This window comes from Anthonomus grandis, chromosome 5 (assembly GCF_022605725.1).
Source record: "Anthonomus grandis grandis chromosome 5, icAntGran1.3, whole genome shotgun sequence".
Classification (NCBI taxonomy): domain Eukaryota; kingdom Metazoa; phylum Arthropoda; class Insecta; order Coleoptera; family Curculionidae; genus Anthonomus; species Anthonomus grandis.
Genome location: NC_065550.1, coordinates 26,867,721 through 26,891,002, shown reverse-complemented (window position 1 = coordinate 26,891,002; position 23,282 = coordinate 26,867,721). Strand labels below are relative to the sequence as shown.

At 31.2% G+C, this 23,282-nt stretch overlaps 3 protein-coding genes across 10 annotated transcripts in view; 1 reads left to right on the top strand and 2 right to left on the bottom strand.

Annotated features, from left to right (window-relative positions):
- Positions 1-6,526, bottom strand: part of LOC126736931 (calcium-independent phospholipase A2-gamma-like) — a 38,798-nt gene extending 32,272 nt beyond the window's left edge. For 3 of the 7 annotated variants that reach the window (XR_007660832.1, XM_050441575.1, XM_050441576.1), the window contains exons 1-6: positions 3,734-3,968; positions 3,303-3,628; positions 3,079-3,219; positions 2,748-3,021; positions 2,490-2,695; positions 2,196-2,387 (exon numbers count right to left, since the gene is read on the bottom strand). Coding sequence is in view for 6 of the 7 variants with exons in the window: in XM_050441575.1 (XP_050297532.1) it covers positions 2,196-2,387; positions 2,490-2,695; positions 2,748-3,021; positions 3,079-3,219; positions 3,303-3,628; positions 3,734-3,779 (1,185 nt within the window). In the remaining variant the exon portion in view is untranslated. Of the gene's footprint in view, positions 1-2,195; positions 2,388-2,489; positions 2,696-2,747; positions 3,022-3,078; positions 3,220-3,302; positions 3,629-3,733; positions 3,979-6,044; positions 6,377-6,410 lie in introns of those variants that run through there. The other 4 variants (XM_050441578.1, XM_050441577.1, XM_050441579.1 and 1 more) reach the window with 4 other exon arrangements.
- Positions 6,527-7,275: 749 nt separating this feature from the next.
- Positions 7,276-16,542, top strand: LOC126736930 (calcium-independent phospholipase A2-gamma-like). Of its 2 annotated transcripts, XM_050441573.1 has the most exons (9): positions 7,276-7,408; positions 7,469-7,501; positions 8,021-8,417; positions 8,478-8,615; positions 14,232-14,505; positions 14,565-14,767; positions 15,096-15,287; positions 15,718-15,928; positions 16,021-16,542. In XM_050441573.1, the coding sequence occupies exons 3-9, from the start codon at positions 8,058-8,060 to the stop codon at positions 16,269-16,271; spliced, it is 1,629 nt and encodes a 542-aa protein (XP_050297530.1). In that variant the 5' UTR covers positions 7,276-7,408; positions 7,469-7,501; positions 8,021-8,057; the 3' UTR covers positions 16,272-16,542. The 2 variants fall into 2 exon arrangements, with proteins under 2 accessions (XP_050297530.1, XP_050297529.1); XM_050441572.1 differs by having other exon boundaries at positions 7,278-7,501.
- Positions 16,543-16,584: 42 nt separating this feature from the next.
- Positions 16,585-22,858, bottom strand: LOC126736929 (anaphase-promoting complex subunit 2). Its single transcript, XM_050441570.1, has 6 exons — positions 22,213-22,858; positions 20,656-20,791; positions 20,439-20,601; positions 19,419-20,381; positions 19,127-19,362; positions 16,585-16,847 (listed from the first exon to the last, which is right to left on the bottom strand). Exons 1-6 carry the CDS (start codon positions 22,794-22,796, stop codon positions 16,647-16,649), a joined length of 2,283 nt encoding a protein of 760 aa, XP_050297527.1. The 5' UTR covers positions 22,797-22,858; the 3' UTR covers positions 16,585-16,646.
- Positions 22,859-23,282: the final 424 nt, after the last annotated feature.

The following is a 23,282-nucleotide window of genomic DNA, read 5'->3' as shown; positions in this document are numbered from 1 at the left end:
TATTTTCATCTATTAGTAAAAAGTTGAACTCAGTTTTAAAATTGATAACTAAATTAGTAGAGTAGAATATAAGTAACTTATTATTAGGCTATTGAACACAGAAATAGAAATATATTTTTTTTTAAATTTCTTCAATTCTCGTTTCAGTTGTCTATTTATTTTGACTCCACCATATTGTTGCTTATTGTTCTTATTTCGAATAGAAAAGCAATTTTGTAAATCAAGGACATGATCAAGATTTTGATTCATATAGCAGATAATTTTAAGTATAAGTTAGAAAACAATTAAAGTATGTTCATATTTTTCTACATTGATATAAAGAAATTCCTGCAAATAGAATTTGACACGATTCTAAATTTAATGATTCAGGCAGTTTTGGTTGGGGAAATTTCTTTACCAATTTGTCCATTAAGTGTTCATTATTCTTGAGAATATTTTCAGGTAATAATTTAAATATTCTTAAAAGTGTTTTAGTAAAAAAAAGAGCAACTTTTACCCAATAATTTCATAAAAAACAGTTCTTGTACTCCAAACAACTTTTTGAGTTACAGACGATTTTGGCACAAAATTTAACGATTTATATTGCCATAAAATAAAATAAAACAGTATTCATTATAAACAATACTAATCCTTAAAAGTCTATAAAGGTAGAAAGGGCCACTATATACCATGATAAGTGAAATATAATAATATGTATAAAAAAAGGAACAAAATACTTATATCTAAATTAATGCATAATAAAATTTAAATTCCTAATCAATGTAATGTGGCGTATGCGGTGTTTGACTAAGAAAATAATTTAACAAGCCTGGTTTAATATTAAATATGGGTATATTGTCTATTAAGTGATTATTTATTTTATTTGGATCATTAAAATTTGCTAATAATGAATTTTTATATTTATTAACTATTTTTGAGCTCTGAATTTTGCCCCATAAATCTTTACTTTTACTGGTTCTCTTGCAACCATTAATTTACACAGAAAAATAGGCTTTTTTGACAACAAAAGAAACATAGTTTTTTAGATTAGTTAATCATATTATTAACTTTCTTGGGATCTTAAAGGTTCTAACTTGTGAAATGCTTTATGTTTTAATTCAGTTATTTTTTTAAAGCAAACTGATCTTATAAACATATTATAATACCATTAAAAATGTCCGCCGTAGAGTTCAATTAACTTCAATTAACCCAAGTTCACTCTGAAACTGAGTAGAAGCTAACTATCTTGAAACTTCTCTTCATGAGTGTGGCATCAGGTAGATTTTAGGCATAACACACTTAATTGTGCAGGAAATTACAACCAATGTTAATTGCTGTAGGCGGAAAGAGCGTACATTTACCACATTTTTACTACTGAACGAAATACCATCTATTAGGGTGTCAGTTGTTTGAGTAATTGGGCTTGTTATTAATTGGCTTCAGTTAAAAGAGTTTAAAATGTTATAGAAAAATAATTGACGATATTCACAAAACTCTTCACCAAATGAAGAAACTTTACCAGGTATAGGGTATATTATTATATATATTTTGTAATATTCTTAGCATTGAAATTATGCTTAAATATAACTAATAATTAATTAATTAATATATTACATATAGGTTACAAATTTCCATACAAAATAATAGTAACATTTGAGTATAAACATACTTGAAACTAATATAATACACCTAGGTAACTTAAAACCTGTATGTGCATATATATATAAACAATATATTCATAATTACTTAAAAAAACAACCCCAAAGAGATAGAAGATCACTTCTTATTAACAAACAATAGGAAAAGTAACAAGAAAATATTATCAAAAATTGTTTTTGTGAAAATAACTGGTGTCTGAAGGTGTTTATCAACATTAATTCTAGTTTGGTGTATATGGCTGCCTAAAGTTCTGATTTTTTTTGATTTGTGGACATCTTATTGTCTGCCGTACAAAGCATAAAACTGCATTTAGGTTAAATCCGAGAAAATCCAGTTTTACTGTTTCCTTTTGTATTGATTCTCTCATGTATAGTAAATTTTACATCAATATTATTATTGCAACAACAACGAACAATGCTTGTTTTTAACATGTAGAATTCCATTCCATTCCATTAACGTAAAAAACTCAATTTTAACAAAAATGTCAGTGTCAACCTTTTATGCTTTGGACGGAAGATGTATACAGGTAGAAAAACTAACATAAAATTCTTTATTACCTGATGTATATGGTCCCCGATTCTAAACTCCTCAAAATAAGTTGGGGCTGCAGCAGATGCTCGGGCAGCCTGCCATACTTTCGCGTCATAAGTGCCGTCATACTCCGATTGAAATCTCCATGGCAAGGCGTAATTTCGAAAAGCATAAGCTGAAACTTGAGACTGGTTAACCACCGCGGATACCACGCAAATCTAAAAGAAAATTTGACTTCCTGAAGACTGCTTAATACCAAAACGTCGGCAACATTTATACTTGAATTTTAAAATAAATTGACATTTAAATAAATCTGTTACCTTGGGACACTGAGAATTTCTCGAAGTAGAAATAAGCGATTCGTTTCCTAAATATTCCTCCAATTTTTTCTCCCATAAGGCGGTATCGTAATAGGCGTGACTCCACATCAGTTTTCCCGTTCCCAAAAAGCGAGACTGATTGAAAATTTCTTGACTCAAGTTCTCGTACCTGGTAATAATGTCCTCAAGTTTCCTTAAATGGATACCTGCAATAAATATCTAAATGTGATTAGCCTAATAAGATTCGTGGGCACTTACCCATGGAATAAGTTAAAATTGCTCCAGTACTAACTCCACAAAAGAAATCGAATAATTCATAAGTTCTTTTACCAGTGAGCTCCTCGAGTTTTTTAAGCATTTCAAGTACCAATACTCCGCGAATACCCCCGCCATCTATTGATAAAATCCGAATACCTCTTCCAGCCACTGGATTGTGGTAACCTAAGATTGTAAGAGCTTCCCTCATTGCTCCCTTGGCTGTCTGACTTAAGGCTTTCTTATGTTTATTAAGGAGAATTCTTATGGCTCCTTTCTGCAGAGAAAAAATTAAATTATTCCCATTTTTTTAAGGCAATTAACTGTCATGTACCTGAATGGCATTATTTCTTACATTAGGGTGTTCTTTTAAATGAGCTATAAGATATTCAACAACCCTTAGGATTTCTTCTTCAGTAGAAGCTTGCTGAATCCTGCTTAAAATACCTGAGATGTTAGATATGTCTAAGGATCTCTGTAATATAAGGCATAAATGATTACATTTCTTCAGAAAAAAGCAACATAATTCAATAGGAAATTAAATTTTTTAAAACATACCTCTGACTGTGAAATTCTCTTTATATTCTTCCAATCTTTTTCCACCAAACTATTTTTCTTCTGCTTGTTTTTGTCAGACCCAGTAGGGGATTCAACAGCAGCATTATAAAGGTTTTGCACAGATTGCTGCATGGCAGATATCCTTTTCTCGGCTGATTTTACATACTCTCCAATATCATAGGATGGTGGTGTCTTATTCAATATTTGGAAGAAATCTACTTGATGGGGTGATTTGTCAGATGCATATTTTGAGAGTAAGTCTTTTAAATGGTTGAGGAACTTCCAGGAGCTGTATGACATTTTTAGGTAAGAGTGAGTTTTAGTACCTATAATAAGAGTAAAAAATAGTAAGATGATCAGGGAAAGTATTAATACATTTTGAGTAAAAGTACAGCTTTTCGCATAATAGCCTTTATAATAAAAAGACATACCTAGAATGTAGGAATAGGGTTTAAAATAGATAATATCCTGAAACATCCTACTAAAATATTTCTATTCAATCTAGAACAAGTAAGGGTAGAAGTACTGTTCTGCTGAGTAAGGCATTTGATTGTGTTCTCCATAATGTACTCTTGAGGAAACTAAGTATGGGTTTAATAGCATCAAACTGTTGGCTTTCTACTTGACCAATAGGGATCAGATAGTGAGTGTGGGTGGGGTGTCATCACCACAAAGCAAGATAACTTATATAAAGATACATTTTCTAAGTTTTAAGTATTGTTTTTTTTCATCCTGCTTTGTAATTAGGTTTATACATACCTGTTGGATGTAACAATAAATAAATACCTATTTTAGGACCTTTACTCTTTTTGCTTTATATTATTGACTTACCATTAATAGAACCTTTAGGTAAATTGACTTGATTTTTTGCTGATGACACCACAGTTACATGTACTGAAGATTCTCTTGAGGAAATAGAGCAAAAAAATGAATGTTTTGTGGGGTGCAGTTGAGGAGTGGTTCAACATGGATCAATTGCATCTCAATGCAGAAAAGAGAAATAATTGTTAAGGCTCAAGTAGAGTCTCTCCAGCATATAAAAAAGAACATCATCAGTATTTTTTAAAAATTGAAAACCAAACTGGCACCTATTTATTACATTATTAGATTGCAAAAATCAAACATTCTTTTCTTAAGTAGTTTTTCTGTAACTTTAGATAATGAAGGTAGCAAAGATATTGGTCTATAATTAGCTGTAATATTATGCCCTTGTTTAAAAATTGGAATCACTACTGCTTGTTATAACAGATCTGGAAATTCACCTCTTAAAACTGATGTGCTTATACAATGCGCCAGGGCAGTTAAAGCTGGTTAAGGAATTAGCTAGAAGTCTGATTGAAGTGCCATTCCAACCTGCAGAGTGTAATTTCTCTTAAAACATCAATCCCTCCTGTACCCAAAACAATCCCTGCATAAAGGATATATTGTCGGGTGATGTAGGTAAAATGCCTTGAGTAAGCTGAGAAGCCACTAAACATGGTTTATTGCACTAGCATCTAACTGGGAAATAGAGTTTGTTGATTTATTAATACCCCTAAGCAAATTTACTATTTATACAAGGGATGTCACTGTTAAGTTTCTGAGGGTGTTAAGATTCTCTTCTTTAATAGCACTTCCATATTGATGTTGTTACTGGAAAGCTAAAAACTTCTCCATATGCTCTTTGATTTATGTATATAGGTCCTTGCTGGTTGTTCCTCCGAGACTGTTATAAAAATGGCATAGTGAATGAGAAGGAACTTTTTGTGGGTGCATACGAATATGGATTGAAATAAAGTACATAGAGATATACACAACTATGGATCTAGAAGTTTAAACATTCAATCTACCCAGCTGTAAAACTTGTATGTTTGTAGATGATACATCCCTGACCTCAATATGCAATGACTTTGATTTACGAAATAATGTACAAACAAATGCATTGAACACTGCTAATCAATGGTTTTCATCAAATACATTGAAACGTAATGAAAATAAAACTCAAAACTTGGCGGAAACTGTGCCTGCTGGTCCAGTTAAACTATTGGGTTTTCACTTGGACTACTAACTTGTGGTTCACATATGAAACATCTTTCTGGTAAATTCTCACAAAATCCTCATCTACTTCTACAATTGAGAAAATGTGTGTCCAGGGAGATGCTGTGTATAGCTTATTTTGTCTTTTTCCATATTCACCTACAATTTGGAGTACTGATATAGGGATAATGTGGTAATTAGCTGCCTGTCTTTCGGCTTCAAAAAGCAGCTATCTGATTGATGTCAGCAGAACTCATTCTAAGCCTTTATTTATGATACTGGTACCTATAATATTATATGTTGTATTTTATTTTAGAATAATAATTATTGTATATAACTTCTTATTTTAAAATGTTGTTTGTAGTGTTTTAATTTATGGATAATTTTAATAGCATTTTGTCAATCCATTGAATATTCAAACCTTTACAGGGTATTGGTGCAATATTCTAGAAAAGCTTATGTTTGCAGCCCTAAATCAGAGGTTTGCTGGTTTTTGAATGTAAACGATAAAGTAAAGACTGACAAACTTTCATAGGGCTGTAAAATATTGCCAAAACAGAGGGAGGCGACACAATTTATAAAACTTATGAACAGCTAGGATAATCAATTATAATCATATAATGAGTATATTACACTTAAAAATGCTTTTAAGCAACATTTGGAGTATTATCTTTGGAATGATATAATAGCTAATAATATTATATGAAAGGATATGACATTTTTTACCTGAATAATATTTATAGACTCATTACATCTCCCATCCAACTAGCTAGAGGAATGTGCAGTTCGATATATTATAAATTTGGGGTTATTTAAAAAATATTTCTTTAAATTCCGTTTATTAGTAAACAAAAGTGTACTTATTTTGATTGAATTGTAGATAAACAAACATTCAATGAACAGTTTTGTACTTTTCAGTCTGTCATGTGTCAAAATTCTAGGGACTTTTATCATTGGATCAACCGGAAACAAAGTGGGCTAATACTCAGTGTCACAAACCAAAATAAATTTTTCAAAATATTTAGCCGGAAAGTCATGAAATAATTTACATATTATTATTTTAATAGATATAGTATGTATATATTTACGTACAAACAATAAATTCTAAACAATTCAAACAATTCGCACGCGTAATTGTTTTGTTGAATCGAATAATAAGGTGATTTATTTACGTCACACTACTTTGCGCACTTTTTAAAGCGCCGATCGCGCGATCGAGAAATAAAATATCCGCACACGTTTTGTGTTTTGGCAACGATGAAGTTATATACAGTTTTTTAATAAATTGGCTCAATTATGTAGTTATGTATTACTATAAATAACTTATTCTTTAGTTATTGTGCATATGATTCTATATATGAGAGACGAGGATCACATCGAGCGTTAAAATATTTTCTACAATAGGATGTGTCAAGTCATATTTAAGTGTTTTATTTAAGAACGATAAGATGCAGGCAAATAATTACATTTTTATAAATGTATACTTTATATAATTCTATATATACATTATGTATCTAAAATATATGTATTTTTATTATAAATTCCTATTGAGGAGCACTGAGCATGTCACAGGTACGAGTAGTAAAATATATATGTAAGAGTTTTTTTCCTTGTTTTGTCCAATTATTAAACAATATTTGTTTAATAATTTATATGTGTTTCTATAGTTTATACCTATTACTGTATCAAATTTTCTATTATTTTATTATATGTCCACCCTGTAAATATTTAAGAAATTGTTTTCAAGGACCGCAACAACATAGTCGGGACCGTTTTTTCAAAGTGAATACACGCAGTTGACTTTTATTACAGTTTGTTTACGACATTCGTCAACATTTTGCGTTAAATTATACATGCGCCACAACAGATATATAGATAGACACACCTCCAAATGTTGTTTTTCAATTAAAATTGCGACTTGTTTTTTTGGAATACTCAATATAAAGTTGCGAAAGCTGAGAGAAGAATCAGTCAAGAAACTTTTTCTTTGATAAGAAATATATAATATAGTGATTCAACCCAAAGTAGTTTTTCCTTGGGAAATTATAGTACATATTGTGATTCATTGAACTTCTTAAGTCGACTCTTTTGTGAGTATTGTTGATTCAGTATACTATTTTTTGATAAATAGTTATGGAATATCTCTGCAGGACAAGGCCCTGTATTGTTGCTGCTGGAAAAAGGTAATAATAAATTTATTCACAAAATATTAAATATACGTGCTAAATTGATTGAAAGATACGTGAAAACAGTTCTTTTATAAAAAGCTTTGACAACAGGTTTTATTAATAATTTATAAAATTAATTCTTTAATTATCCCAAGTAGATAGATTTTAAATTTCCCGCCTAAAATTTATTTTATTGGTAGCCTTGATTCTTGTGCCCTGTTTAACTCTTAAAGAAAAACAAAGAGAGAACGCAACCTTGACAGATCAGGCTCCTTCCACTTTGTCAATAAATGTCACCTGATTTTTGTTTATTACCAAAATCCTTAGGACTCGATAAATAAATTTCGTAGTAGTTCCCACCAAACCGCAAAAAAATCACCCGATGAAAATTCTCCGTTTTATATTTTTATCTGTTGACGAATATTGACGTCATTTTGGCAACGATCGCAGATTTCCTTATGTCTCAAACATCTAGTCAAGGACTGTTCTAGTACATTATGATAAGTGTGTAGCAGAAATTCTCCTTGTTTCCAGGTTTCTGTCGGACCCCTCGAATCCAGACACGTTAAAAATGCACGCGAAAACTGTGATATTAACCCAATGGAAGTTAATCAACCATCTGAAGTCATTTTTTGCTAAATTTAACACAGACGGAACATTCGAAAAGGCACTGAATAAAGAATTTATTGAATTTTTGCAAAAAGTCGATCCTAAAACGTATGGTAAGGACACCATGAGATATTTCTCTTCAGCACTGTCTTTTGAATCAAACAAAGAAAAATCTGTGACAGAAACCAATGGGGAACAAGAAAAAAGTAGTGTGATAACATTTCCGACCACCTTTCCCAATGTTTTCGGAAGTATATTTAAGGATGAACCTAAACCTAAACCTGTGCCTAAATGGAAGGCCGCTAAACCAGTTATTTCAAAGGTAAGGAAGTGGAAAAACTAATAAATCATTATAGGAAACAAATGGTTTTTTCAATTTTAGGAATCAGTTACTTCAAGAACAAGCCAGGTTCTTTGTGCTTTAGCACTAGCACAATCTGAAACATCCAAACTAGCAAGAGTTGAAGACTTAATAAGACATTTAAAGCAATATCCAGAGGCCAAGCATGCTGCATTCAAAGTAAGCTCATATTTTCCTCAGTATTTACTGATCTATACTCCAAACACATTTACTTACCTACATGAAATTACAATAAATAAGAGTGCACTGTCTAAACAAGATTGAAATTAAACTTTCTATAAAATAACAACAAAATATATGTAATATATTTGTTTCAACATAAAGATATCTTAGAAATAATTTTTGAACCTCTCTATGGTTTTAGAAAGAAAGAAAATGTGCTATATTACGTAAGACAACAAAATCTTGTGTACAAGCATCCTAAAAACTAAAAAATTCCAAATTCACTTTAAATTTCAAATTTCAAACAAACATAACATCTAAAACACTTTACCATAAAATTACACACATTACCAAAATTAATCATAACAAAACAGATTGAGAAAAAAAAGCATCTTTTTGATAAATTTCATTAAAAAATAAGTAAAGCTGTCAATAAAACAGAATTTAGAAGAAGTAAATTAAATTATTTAACAGGAAACCAAACTAAAACACTAAAATGATGTCAGAGCACAGGTTAAAAGGTATCATTAAAAAAATTGTCAAGGCTATAATATGCCCTGGTTAATAAAAGTGATTTTAATTCCTTTTTGAATCTCTTAACTTCTAAAATTTGTCTGATACATAGAGGAACATGGTTGCAAATTTTTTTGCTAAGGTATATAAGTGAGTTCTTGGTGAGGGAGGATGTAGGGATTGGTAAGGGAAAATCGTTAACCTGGCGAGTCATATGACCAGTGTTAGAGTGAGGTTTAGGACATTTATGAATAAGAGTAGCTGTTTCTAAGAGAAAAAAGAGTTAGGATTTTTTTAGATATAAAGAGAGGTTTACAAGAATCTCTTAACCCAGCAGAACATAGGTATCTAACTGCCTTTTTTTGAATCACAAAAATTATGTTTAATAATCCCTTGTTGCTTAAACCCCAAAAAGGCAAGCCATAACGAAGGTGGGACTCAATAAGAGAAAAGTACACTGAACGTGCAACTATCCATCCCAGCTCATGCGCCGCCATTCTTACTGCAAAGCATCCAGGGGATAATTTTGATGCAAGATTTAGGATATGATCTTCGAAGCGAAGGCGACCATCAATGGTAATACCAAGGAACTTACAGCTTTCTTTGTTATGCAAGGGGGAGTTTTCACTAGACATAAGGCCCTGAACGTCACACTTAAATCCCATAATAAAGGTTTTGCCCACATTAAATACAAGCCTGTTTGCAGCACACCACTCCGATAAAATCTTAAGATCCTTCAAAACCTGGGCTCTAACATTATCAGAATCTCTATGATTCCATAAAATAGTGGTATCATCAGCTAACTGAACCACTTTGCCCTGCAGTTTTAATGAACCCAAATCATTTACATAGAGCAAAAATAATAGTGGTCCTAACACTGAACCCTGAGGTACTCCAGTTTTAAGGGATCTGGAATCGGATAAACATCCAGATACTGTAACTCTTTGGGTACGATTAGACAGATAGGATTCCAGCCATTGCAATGCCACACCTCTAAAGCCATAATTATTGAGCTTAGACAGCAGTATTCCATGATCTACACAATCAAATGCCTTAAATAAATCGCAAAACACTGCCGCCGCGGACTCTCCAGAATTCAAGGATACATAGACACTCTCCAAAAAGCCGAAAACAGCGTCATGGTCCCTTTTTCCGTTTGAAATCCAAACTGATTTGCAGATAAAATGCAATTATGTTGCAAAAAAGATAAAATTCTGATTTTTGCAAGTTTTTCAACTATCTTGAAGAGGGTAGATAATATAGAAATTGGACGGAAATTACAAGGCTCACTCACATCTCCACCCTTATAAAGAGGGATAACCACTGCCTCCTTCAAACATGCTGGAAAGATGTCATTATGAAAGGAATTGTTTATGGCAGAAGCTAAGGCATTCAATGCTGAGTCAGGCAAAAGGAGTAGTAATTTTGATGATATTCCATCAGCTCCAGCTGATTTATGGTTTTTTAAGCTTTTAATTGCATCTCTAACATCAGTAAGGCTAACAGGATAAAAGAAAAAAGAATTTTCAACTAACACTTGTTGAATATAATGCAAAGGATCAATATTAGTATTCACATCCTTGAGCAATAAATGAGGAATATTACAGTAATAATCATTTAAACTATTTGGTCTTACTTCTGGTTCTGAAACTTTCTTGTGAGAATGCCTGAAGTCATTTATAATTGACCAACATTCTCTCTGCCTATTTGAGGACATATTCAAGCGGTCACTATAATATTTAACCTTAGCTGCTTTTATTGTCTTTCTATATAGACTACGATATTTCTGATGATAAAGAATAATGTTTGCATTAGTTGTAAACTTGCACAGCTTAGCCAAAAAACGGAGGTTTTTAGCTGAAGTTCTGAGGCCTGCTGTGACCCATGGTTTTCTATTTTTCATTTTAAGCCTCTTTTTAGGAAAACACTGATTGATCTTCTCACATAGCACATGAAATAACAAAGTAAACGGGTCAGGAGCCATTTCAACTGCATTCCAATTAACCAAAGCTGTAGTAGAAGAAAAAGCATTAAAATTTGCTCTGCTGAAAATTCTTCCTATATAATGAGATGAAGGAAATACAGTGTTGCATGGAATCCTAGCGAGAATGGCTTCATGGTCAGAAATACCAGATGAGAGTACTCTACATGACACATCATTTAAATTTGTACACAAATAATCAATAGTAGTTGCAGATGAGGATGTTATACTTGTGGGTGAAAGAACATGCATCTTCAAGTCATAAGATTCCAATATACTTAAAAGGGATGTATGATATGATGGCAAGCTTACATCAGTGAAGTTAATATTAAAGTCACCAGCCAATATAACTATGGAGTGTAGAGACAATTGGGATAATAGAGAATCAAGTTTGTCCAGGAACATACCAATATCTCCTGTGGGTGGTCTATAAACACAAAGAACATATAAATTAAATCGCTTACAAAAACAAAGGGAGAATTCAAAAACCTTCTCCAACAGAAAGCTATCATACTTATTAATTTTACAGAAAAAAGCTTCAATTGTTTGTTTAACTAAAATAGCTGTTCCTCCATGTATGGAGTGTTGCCGACAAAAAAATGATATAGGAATATAATCAGATATTAAGAAACATTCGTTAGGCTTTAACCAGTGCTCAGTTAGTAATACAATATCAGGAAAATCACATGAATCAAGTAAAAGATGACGCTCGTCCATTTTATTTCTTAGAGACTGTATATTTAAAATAAAACTACTGAAACTTTTCGCATTCTTATTTTCAATGTTATTTATAGAATGTGAGTGAGCTTCATCTTCTGTGTATTTATCTATAAAAAAGAATCCCTATCACAGTGAGTATCTAGAAGTCCAGATTGATTACTTGGTTTTATTGTGGACACATTTTTTATATATGGGTATACAGTAATGATGCCAAATCTGATCCAAAGTTGCTGGCATGATTAGACTCTAAAATTCTATTTAGATTAATATTATTTGCGTGAAATATTCTATAGAGAGCCTTATTGCTATTATAAATTACATTATGGTTTGGATACATGTAAGGGCTTGTCATCATTAAACTATTGCTGTGTAAATGTATAAATTTTTTTAAAATATCGAATGATGAGCAAATACCATTTAACATTAAAATCAACATATCATTTTCTGTAAATTCCTTAACCATAGATGATGCAGTATAAATCAGTTCATTGTTTGTACTTCCTGGCTTCAGGAAACACTGGACTTTGTAGTTAGCTTCAAACTTCAGACGCACTTTCTTCAGGAACACTCTACTACAGTTTCCACCCACAAAAAGAAGCCTAGGTCGATTATCAATGGGTGAATTTGGCCTACATGGCAACTGTGTTGGGTAATTTATATTAACGAATTTAGATATGTTTTGCTGTTCCTTTAATGCACAAATATCGGAATAGCAAGTATCTTTTTCAACTTCCAACACCTTTATTGACTGGATCATATTCTTATTCATCTTAGTTAAATCATTAACTTCCATTTGTAACATATTTATTTGCGTCTTATAGGTTGCAGATTCATTTTCTAATGTTTTTATTGTTACAATTAAATGTTTATTTACAATTGACCTTTTCTTGGGGTGGCTAAATTGTAGCCTGAATATTCTAAAGTGTCCATCTTCAAACTAATGTATTATACAGTTGAATGATGGCACTTAGTCTAGTTTATCGAGTTTCCTTATAATGAAACTAGTGCTATAATATGCTTTTGTTAAATTAACCTCCTTGTACTTGTTTAACCGTTTATGTCTGATTTCTTAAAATTTAATTAGAAAAAAGGCAAAAATGAGGCACTTGTGCAGAACTGATTAATTAATTACTACAAATTTTAAGTATTTTTTAGTTTAAGGTGTATTTAGAACTACGGTTTCATTATGAAACTGGTAAGACATTAAAAAATTTTTTTTGTTTTTAATAATTTTATTAAATAAGCTAAAATGGCTCTCATTAATGTGTATGGAATTACAAAAAAAAAATTATTTTTGTCTCTTAGACACACACACCAAAGTTGCACCTGAAAAAATGTTTTTAAATATTAGTTGTTTATATCATATCAGTTACACATCCATCTAGTATGACAAGTTTGTGATTTTGCACTACACAAATCACACTTTGAGGAACCACTGTGGAGTGAAGGAGGAACCTTTACCTTAAAATGATGCATTGAAGTACTTGATCTTTCTTCTGTGTAATTTCGTTGGCATCAATAAAACCTAATACTACTGCACATCTAAATATTTTTAGAGATAAAACCTCCCTTTGTTTACTCTGGTGTTTGACGAGCCTTTACTACACCATTTCTTTGATTTCCCATTTACTTCATAAATAGATTTCAACATATCTAATTTGTCTATTTAAAAACATTTTTCTATCCTTAAAAATTAAACACTTGTTTATTTATGGCTCAGTACTTTCACTGTGAAACAAGAAAAGTAAAATTCATATATTATTAATATTTGACAAGAATTTTTCTGCCATTAGGAAAAACCCTTCAAATTTATCAATTTTTACATGTAAATAAGTGAACATGTATTACCACATTGAAATATTACAATAATAGTACTGCGAAGTACAAAAGTATTACATTTTGAAAATATATAACTTATTCCCAAAACTATTAAAGATAAATTAAATCAAAGAAATTTTAAAATGCATGTTATAAATAGAATACAACAGATAGACAGAGAAACTTTTAACAATTTAATAAATCATATATAGGGTTGTAAAACTGAAAAAATGAAGATCTGAAATTATGAGTTCTATTTAATATAAATGAAAATTTATCTATTGGAAAAGAACTTGACATATATCCCAAATAGCGACATTAAAAAAATAACCGAATTAGCCTAAACCAATCTCTTACTGACTTGTACCTACAGATGCAAATGTAAATGTAACCCAAAATAATTAATTTTTACAATGAGCTAGGATATCTTTTGTAATAAATTATCACGTACAAGTAGTATATTGCTTCTTCTGTGGTTATTGTTTATTTACTTCTTTAAAAATTGTATGGAGGTTCATATTTTTTTTAAAATTTTCTAGTCATTGTAAATAAACAGATTTATCACAATAAACCATTTTTAGGAAGGCGCGGTAAGACTTTTGCTAAGAATTAAAAAGAAACACAAATCAGAAGATGTACAAAGCGCCTTAAATGAAGCTTTTGCGTTACTGGGATATGCGCTTCCAGTTAAAGGCAAAGGAATCCGAATTTTATCGATTGACGGTGGTGGTATTAGGGGAGTCTTAGTGATTGAAATGCTAAGAAAACTTGAGGAACTCAGTGGTAAACCTGTGTATGAAATGTTCGATTTTATTTGTGGGGTCAGTACAGGTGCTATTGTGGGATCTCTGATTGGTATGTTAGATAATCACCTATTGAAGCAAATTAAGAAAAAAAATTAAAATTTGTTTCAGGTTTAAAGCAACACACATTAGATGAGGCAGCTGAAGTATATAAACGAATTAGTTCTCAGATTTTTAATCAGTCAACATTTAAAGGGACCAGTAGTTTGGTGTGGTCACATTCATACTATGACACTGATTTATGGGAGAAATTACTTAGAGAACAATGGGATAAATCACTAATAGATACTAATAGAAATTTGAAATGTCCTAAGGTAAGGATATTCAAGCCGTCTTTAATTAAATATTCAAGATTTGCTAATCTATAATAAGATTATTGAAGGTTAAGTTGTTTGTTTATCTGAACTGTTAAAAATAGCAATATTTTGCGAAAGTTATTTAAAACAGATTACAATTTTTATTTATTTATTTTAATCAGTTATGAATGATTGATTTATTTTCTGGAAATTAAAGAATCAAGTAAAAAAATTACTTTTCAAATAATGTTGATAAAGTCAGACTTTTGATACTTAAACCTCTTATTTATGATCATGATTTTTTTTAAATATTTTTATCTCAATATTATATATTTTTGCATTTCAGTACTGTGCAGTATCAGCTTTAGTAAACCACTCCAGAATTTCCGCATATCTATTTAGAAACTACGCTCTACCATGCAGAGTACAGTCTCAATATCTTGGAAGTTATGACCATCAAGTGTGGGAAGCCGTAAGGGCTTCTTCTGCCGCTCCTACTTATTTCGAGGAATTTAAAACTGGAAATATGATTCATCAGGTAAAATAATAAACTTAATAACATTTAAATTAATAATGCACCAGTTTAAGAGTTAAAACTTCTAGAATAAAATAACCATAAAGTTACATTTACATGTTACGGTTATTTCAACCACTCTTTTAAGTCTTTACCTTGAAACAAAATGAAAATATCTTAAGTGGTTCCTAAGTTAGACACTTTATTTAATATTCAAATATAAATTCCCACGTTTCAACATTAAGCAAAATAATATTATTTTTAAGTACAATATGTCTTTAATTGTTTACTTTTATTGTAACAAGCTTTTTATTCAAGTATCTTTTATTGTATTTGTCCTTATATCATAATTCGAATTCATAGAAATTTTTCGTGTATAATTTTCTTCATGTTTCGTTAATAGGTGAATAAAGCTTGTTTTGATTTGATGTGATATTGAAACAATCATTTTTAGGACGGAGGCATTCTAGTTAACAATCCAACAGCGATCGCTATCCACGAAGCAAAACTGCTGTGGCCGACCACCCCTATACAGTGTGTCGTATCCTTTGGTACTGGCAGAACGGTACCGAACCCCATCGAAAACGCAATGTCGAACGTTAGCAACAATACTTCTTGGAAACACAAGTTTTTGGCTATTTTGGACAGTGCCACTGATACAGAAGGTACGGAATTTTGAAATTACTTGTTATTTACTAATTATCTCAGTTAAAAGAGCCAGAAAAAAGTTTTTCAATTTGTATTCTTTAATTTTTAGGTGTGCATGCTATGTTATCAGACCTCCTTCCGGAAGGCACTTACTACAGATTTAACCCTTATTTGACAGAAATGCTGTCGATGTCCGAAATCGATCCTGCCAAATTGGAACAGTTAAAGAGAGACGCGATTATGTACCTGAGAAGGAACGAAGATAAATTCCATCATGCCGCCCAACATTTAAGTGAGGAAAAGGGTTTTGTGCAAAAGTGTGAGGATTGGATGAATTTACAACGACAGATTTATACTTAGGGGTCTAATAATAATAATAATAAATCACATTGTTTTGATACTGATGTGTATAAGAACTAGGGGTTTCTACAATTAACTACATTTCTACTTATAGTTGTCATTTTTATTCTTTTTATTATTCTATAGATGAGCTGGATATCTTATATGGAAATAGTTGTTTAATATTGACCAAGTTTAATATTTTTATATATTTCTATTTTTATGTTATAGTAGTGTTTTTGTTGTATTTAATTTATAAGTTTTATATGAATAAAGAAATTGGTTTCATCAACTCTTTGCATTCTCACGTTTTACTTTTATTCCTAAGCATAAATAATCATGACTCTTGAATTTATTTAAAAAAATAGAGATTCACATGAAACTTTATTCCTAAACCTACTTGGGTAACTTATAAAGTCCATTTGAATAAATCAACAATCGTTCGCGAACTTTCCGGTCCAGAAAAGCCTTGAGCTCCGACTGACTGCACTCTGAAGTGGGTCCTTGGAAAGCAAACATTTTTAGCATGTGGTGAATCCTGTCCAGGGACAAACTGTCCAAATTCATTAACATTCCAATGATGTACGACCAAATATTCTGGAAAAAAATATGATTTTAGTGCCTGTTCGTACAATAAAAATAACAAAATGCTTAGGTTGGTTAGATATATATTATATAGGTGGTAGTATAGAAAGTAATCTTACTTCTTAATTTCAAAAAAATGAGTTACATAATATACTCAGTAAAAAATAATAATAAATGTGTACAAAGCACTAGCTGAATCATGCCTAAGCTATGGTATAATATGTTGGGGTGCTGCCTACAATGAAACTTTAAAGAATATTAATATTGTACAAAAATATCTTTTAAAAGTTATTTTATTTGAACAATCTGGAATATTTACTGTTACCCAACTTTATATTAAAAATGTACTTAGATTCTCAATTTGTAGTAACCTTTTTAAAAATTGTATTTGTCATAATGTTAATACTAGAACAAATACACATCAACATCTAATAATACCCATCCCTCATTTTAGTGTAACTCGAAAATGTCTAACATATATAGCTCCCAAATTATTAAATATGTTGCTGGGACAATTTAAAAACAAAAAATATTATACTGTGAAAAAAAAATTGTTCTCATGGATTAAAGATAACATAAATTCCATCAAGCGCGCCATTAACTTCCATTAAATTATAACTAATTAGTATTTAGTCAATTTAATATTTCTGAATTTGATAATATTATTTAAGCAGTTATATGTTACTATTATTAGTGTTAGGTTCATTATGAACTAATAAGTGTCTTTTCTATACATAAATAAGAATTTTGGAAAAATCTAACAGAGAACATGATTTTTTTGGCATAAATATGTATATTTTATTTTAATTTAAATGTTTACAGTTTGTTAACGAATGACTTTGTTTGTTAACGATGACTACTAACTTGACTTCAAAATATTGAAAAAACCACCAAGCAAATTAATATACAATGTTCAATGACGAGAGACGTATAACAGTTAGAGTGAACGAGATTTAATATCACAGAAAGGAATCATAAGAAATATTCTTGGAAATTATACTTCAAGAGATTCATCAATCATTCATTCAAGGTCTTGGCTATAGAGAGTACTGTCGTAATTCTTAGAGTACTGTCGTATTAAGTCGTAAAGTCTTAATATTTTAACCTTACCCTGTGTGTATACTATGCAGTGTTGCACGTTAAACAAAATTTTAATCTATACAACTTTCATAAAGATTTTCACACCTACCCCACAAGAGACAACAGTAATCTTGTACCTGACTTTGGTCATCTGGAATGATCTAGAAATGGTTCAAGATATTTAGCATTAAAATTCTTATTGCGTACCAGCTAGAACTAAAGCTATTAACTTTAATCAATTTAAAAAACAAATCAAGAGATATTTTGTGGGAGGTGCCTTCTTTTAATTTGAGAAGTACCTCCAGTTTTAATCTATAGTACCGTTTCATTACCTGTTTTTTGTAGTTTTCAAATTTTATTAAAAAAAAAACGAAAATCTCTTAGACAATCTTGAAGGCCCTTGCTACAACTTTTGCAAGCCATTTCAATTTATATACTATTTTACTCAATTTATGTCATAACCTCCATGATTGGTACTTATTCAACCATTTTTTTAAGAAGGTCTGATAAAGTAATTATTACACAGCATAAGTTATATTTTATAAATAATAACTGTCTTTTCATGCCTCTTTTCAAGATTTTTAATCAATTGCGAGATTGTGACTGAATTATGAGTAACGATTTTGTTTCTTAATTTTCAACTTTAATTAAAGCTGTTTTTAGCTTAACTCGTCATTTATAATAGATATTTAAAATTTGCAAAACTGGGTTATATTTTTAGACTAATAAGGTGGAGAAATAATATTTGGTACCGATAAATTGAGGAATATTAATGGAGGATTAAAAAGAATGAAATTTTAAATTAGTGGCATTATTTGAATACAGATCAAAATAAAGAATACTTCATTAGGACTATTTTTTGTCCACTATAGGATGGTGTGTTTACAATTACGATCCGACGTTTCGTCTTCCAGGAATCATCAACTTATTTTTTCCATAATATGAAGTTTTCAATAAAAAAAATCATAATTAAAAAATCCTGAAATATTGAAAGTAAAGTATACTACATTTTTTAATTGAAAATAAATTAATTCGCTGATGGTTTTTCGAGAACCAAGCGCCCGATATTAAATTTAAAAAAGAAAATATTTTAAAAAGAAAAAGCAGCTTTAATAAAGCGTTATTTCTTATGATTTCTCTTTTAGAAAACGTCTAAATAAAATTTTGAAAGTTCTATACTTAGATTCATTACTAAGTTTCCTATTTTATACCTGTAACTCTTCTTCCTTTTGAGCTTCAGCACTGGCCATGGCAGACTCAGATTCAAATTCATCCACATAAATGTCCTCCTGAGGGTTTTGTTTATGCACCACTTCCTCCTGAATCGAAAAAACATCAGATTTCACTTCTGTTAAGATGCCATGCGATAACCAAAACCCGATTTTCCGCCTTAAAACTGTTGGCGGACAGTGCATTACTTTTCCCAGGTCCTCCAGTTCCCATGTACCTAAATATGACATTAACCCTTAATATTATAATTCCCTAAAATATATTGCTACTTACTTTTATCCTGGAAATGCATAATAATAGTTGCATGCACCGGAGTTACCGATAAACTCATTGTCCTATCGTTAAGTTCAATATCAAGATCTACAACGCCCAAATGGTTCTTATAACACAAAGTTCTGCTGCCTTTTAAAAGCTCAAATGCCGTATTGAATTTCTTCATTTGGTCTGTGACAGTACTGTGAAGCTCCAAAGTTTCATCCTTAAACGGAGGCCAGAATTGTTGCGATACTATCAAGGTTTTTAATTGAACATTTTCGCTATATTCCGGGTTTTCTTTAATCATTTCGTTAATTTTTCTCGAATCAGTGATATCTTTGAGCATCACCTCGCAAAATTGTAAGTTAGAGTCCCCAAATCTTAATTTTAACAAGTCCAAGTAGCGGATTTCTTTATCAGTGTCGCACTGATATTGAGCCAAGAGTCTATCCGCTAATAACGTCCTATATTCGTTTACAAAAAGCTCTTTGCTGCCATAAATGTTGATTAACATTGAAATAATATCAGCATTTCTTCTGTTAACCCCGGAAGTTTCCTTGGCGATTTTTTTTGACGGTAACGAGTCTACTGGGTCGGGAGTCCAAGTTTCCCAGTTTTCCTCCTCTCCTTCATCCATGGGAGTATTTTCATCTACCTCTCCTTTGTTTAACTCTTCCGCCAACTCATTTGGCCCATCTTCTGTTAAACTACTCACAACACACCTCACAGTATCCTCTCTACTTCTTAAATATTGATGTATGGGGTAAGTTACTGTTTCTAGCAACAATCCTGTAGGGTCTAGGATTCGTAAAGATCGTATTGTTGCTATGTAGGCTGTAAGGATGTCTGTTGTCGAAACCCCCGGATGAAGCAGACGGGTTTCCATTGCTTTTTGAAGTTTTTTAGTCAGAAGTGGCTTCAGATCTGTACGTGGGAGGCCTAAGCAAATATCTTCAAGGGATGGCAAAGATTCTGGGTATTCTGAGAAACATATTTTAAATGTGAATTTCAAGAAAAAGCATGAAATAACAAAACTACCTATTACGATGTTAAACAGTTGTTCAATCCTAACTTTGATGTAACAATTGTACAAATAGTTAACCAACTTTTTTTCAAGCCTTTCCATAGACTCTTCTAAAGGTATGGAAGTGTCAAAGTAGTAAATTTTTTTTAGCCACTGTATTACCACTGTGTGTAACCACTGAAATAGAGAGCATAAACAATTTTTAATATAGTAATAGTTCATTTAAAGTACCTTCTCTAAATTAACTATGAACGAGTCATAATTGTCCTTGCATATTTTTTGAATGTGGTTATGGATGTAATTGTAGCTCACATTTGTTAAGGTTTGACCTACAAGGGGCTCCAGGAGAGACATTTCGCCTAGTTTTCTACAAATATTAACAACATACCTATTAGATCAAAGTTCATATCTCACAAATATTATAATGTGATTTGCTTCCCAAAAGTTAATTTAAAGAAACCAAAGACGTTCTGGTTAACATATAAGTTTAAAAAAATTACTGAATTAATTCATCAAGGCATTTCACAAGTTTAAGACTCTGGGATCTGAAGTTTGTGTAATCCTATTACAGAAACTAAAAAAACTGTGTTGCTTTTGCTGTCAAATTAGAAAAAAAGTACTATTTTTCTATGTAAATTAATAGTTGCAAAGGACCCAGTAAAACTAGATTATTACAAAATATACTGGAGGGTGAAGGAGATTAAGGGTCCAATTGGAGGATTGTGCACAGGGGTGTCCCACAGGTTCTATTCTTGAGCCATTTCTTTTCACTCTGTACACATCTGACATTGTTGACAACATTAAATATTGCATATATCAGATGTATGCAGATGATTGTCAGGTTTAAAGGCCATCACCACATTTCTGCCTTCCTGACACTATTGAAAAAATAAATCGGGATTTAGCTAGTATCTCTAGTTAGGCAAGAGATAATTCTTTCCTGAATAATCCACAAAAAACTTTACATATTTCACTTAATTTTGATGTCTCAAAGTCGAGAATCTTGATTTGATAATGGATTCTGCCTGAGGACATATTACAAATTAAAATCAATTTATTAATTCTGGGATATCTTTCCAAACATTATTTTTTACATTGCAGAATCAATATCAGATACAGAAGTTTAAGAATTGCTGTACTAGGTATATTAACTTATATACCTAGTGCAGCAAATATGTTACAATAATAAATGTATAAATTACCATAGGCATAGGGCACCATTAGTGGTCATAGTAAGGAATTGTTCCTGTTTTTCTACTGAACAAAAGATTTGTTTATCTAAGGTCCAAAACATAAATTGATATTGATTAAACATCCCCTTTACTAACATGTTATATGAACTGCATATAAGAAGAGATGATACACACTGTTAAATTCTAATATCTAGTCACAAAATGGAATGATTTTATTAAGAAATACATTTTTGACAACACATCTTTTATAGACAAAACTTGTACCTATTATTTATAATAAAGATTATTTTATTATATTTTATTTTTAAATATTATTGCCTATTAATTTTGTCATTAACAAACTATTGTTTGATGTTATTTTTTATTACTGTTGAATGTCCTGACTATATAATATACCATATTATAATGCTAGTAGATAATTATAAATTTAGATGAAAAGGAGAAAAAAGAAACTTATCTAATAAAGAATGTGTACTGAACTCTAAGATTGTAAATCCAACCGAGACAAAACATCTATATTTCTTCATCTATGAGACTATATTTCTTCTACCCATTATAAAAATAAAATTATTGCTCTTATTAAAAAAATAAATACCTGTTAGTCTCTTGAAACAAATGTAAGCAATTACAGGAAAACTTCTCGCTACCACATACAACACAATGTTCATCCATAATATTAGAGTCTTGCATTTGTAGTCCAGCCTCATAAAAACTTATTGTGATACTTTGATAATCAACATGTAGCTGTGCTAGCATTGTGGAATGTAATATTAACTTTAAAGATTCGTGTACATTATTTTCGTTGTATGGCACCTCCGTAATATCCGTCGCTTGTCTAAAATGGCCTAAAGTGGACACTACATTATCCAACTGTCGGAAATTATCATATAAACTTTTCACTGCATTATAAAAGGGTTTAAGGCCTTTGTCGTCTGCAGGGGCTTTCTTGAAATAAGCCCAGAACTCTGGAAGGACCTCGTCGCGTAATCGTTTTTCTATTTTGCCGAAAATTAGATGCTGTATCAGGTCTTGTAAGCCCTGGGTGTTGGCAAAATTACATAGCTCGTCAAATTCTTTTTTTTCTATGGGTTCTTGTTCCTGCAGGACTGCGTCGTTTAAAATTGGAAATATTCTTTGGCATAGGGTCCAAGCCCCTTTAAAATCGGGATTTTCATTCATTTTCTAGAAGTTTGAATGCTTTATTTACTACCCAACCGGTGATAAATGTAAACATTAGTGAAGTTAGCTATTACTTCAAATGACAGCTATATTTGGTAATTATTTAGAGCTCTTTACTTTTTTCTATTGGCAATAATGAAAATCCTTAAAGCCGCGTACCCACATAAAACAAAACATTGCAACGTAACATGTATGGACGGTGCATCGTAACTCCGTAACTTCAAAACGTCACGGTATCTTATCAGTTGTCGGTGTTTCAGCGTTACTTCAAAGACAGGATATAGGCTGATGTTGCATTGTCTTTTTACAAGTTTGGACGGGAATGCGTAACAAGAGCGCACCAATATTTACCCACATTTATTTTTATAAAATTAGAAAAAATTATACTTGGCACTCACTTTCAGAGGAGTTTCATATATTTGTAGAAGAGTGCGAAAAAAAATCGCTATTAACGTCATCACGCGAGAGAAAGCTAAAATTAAGAAG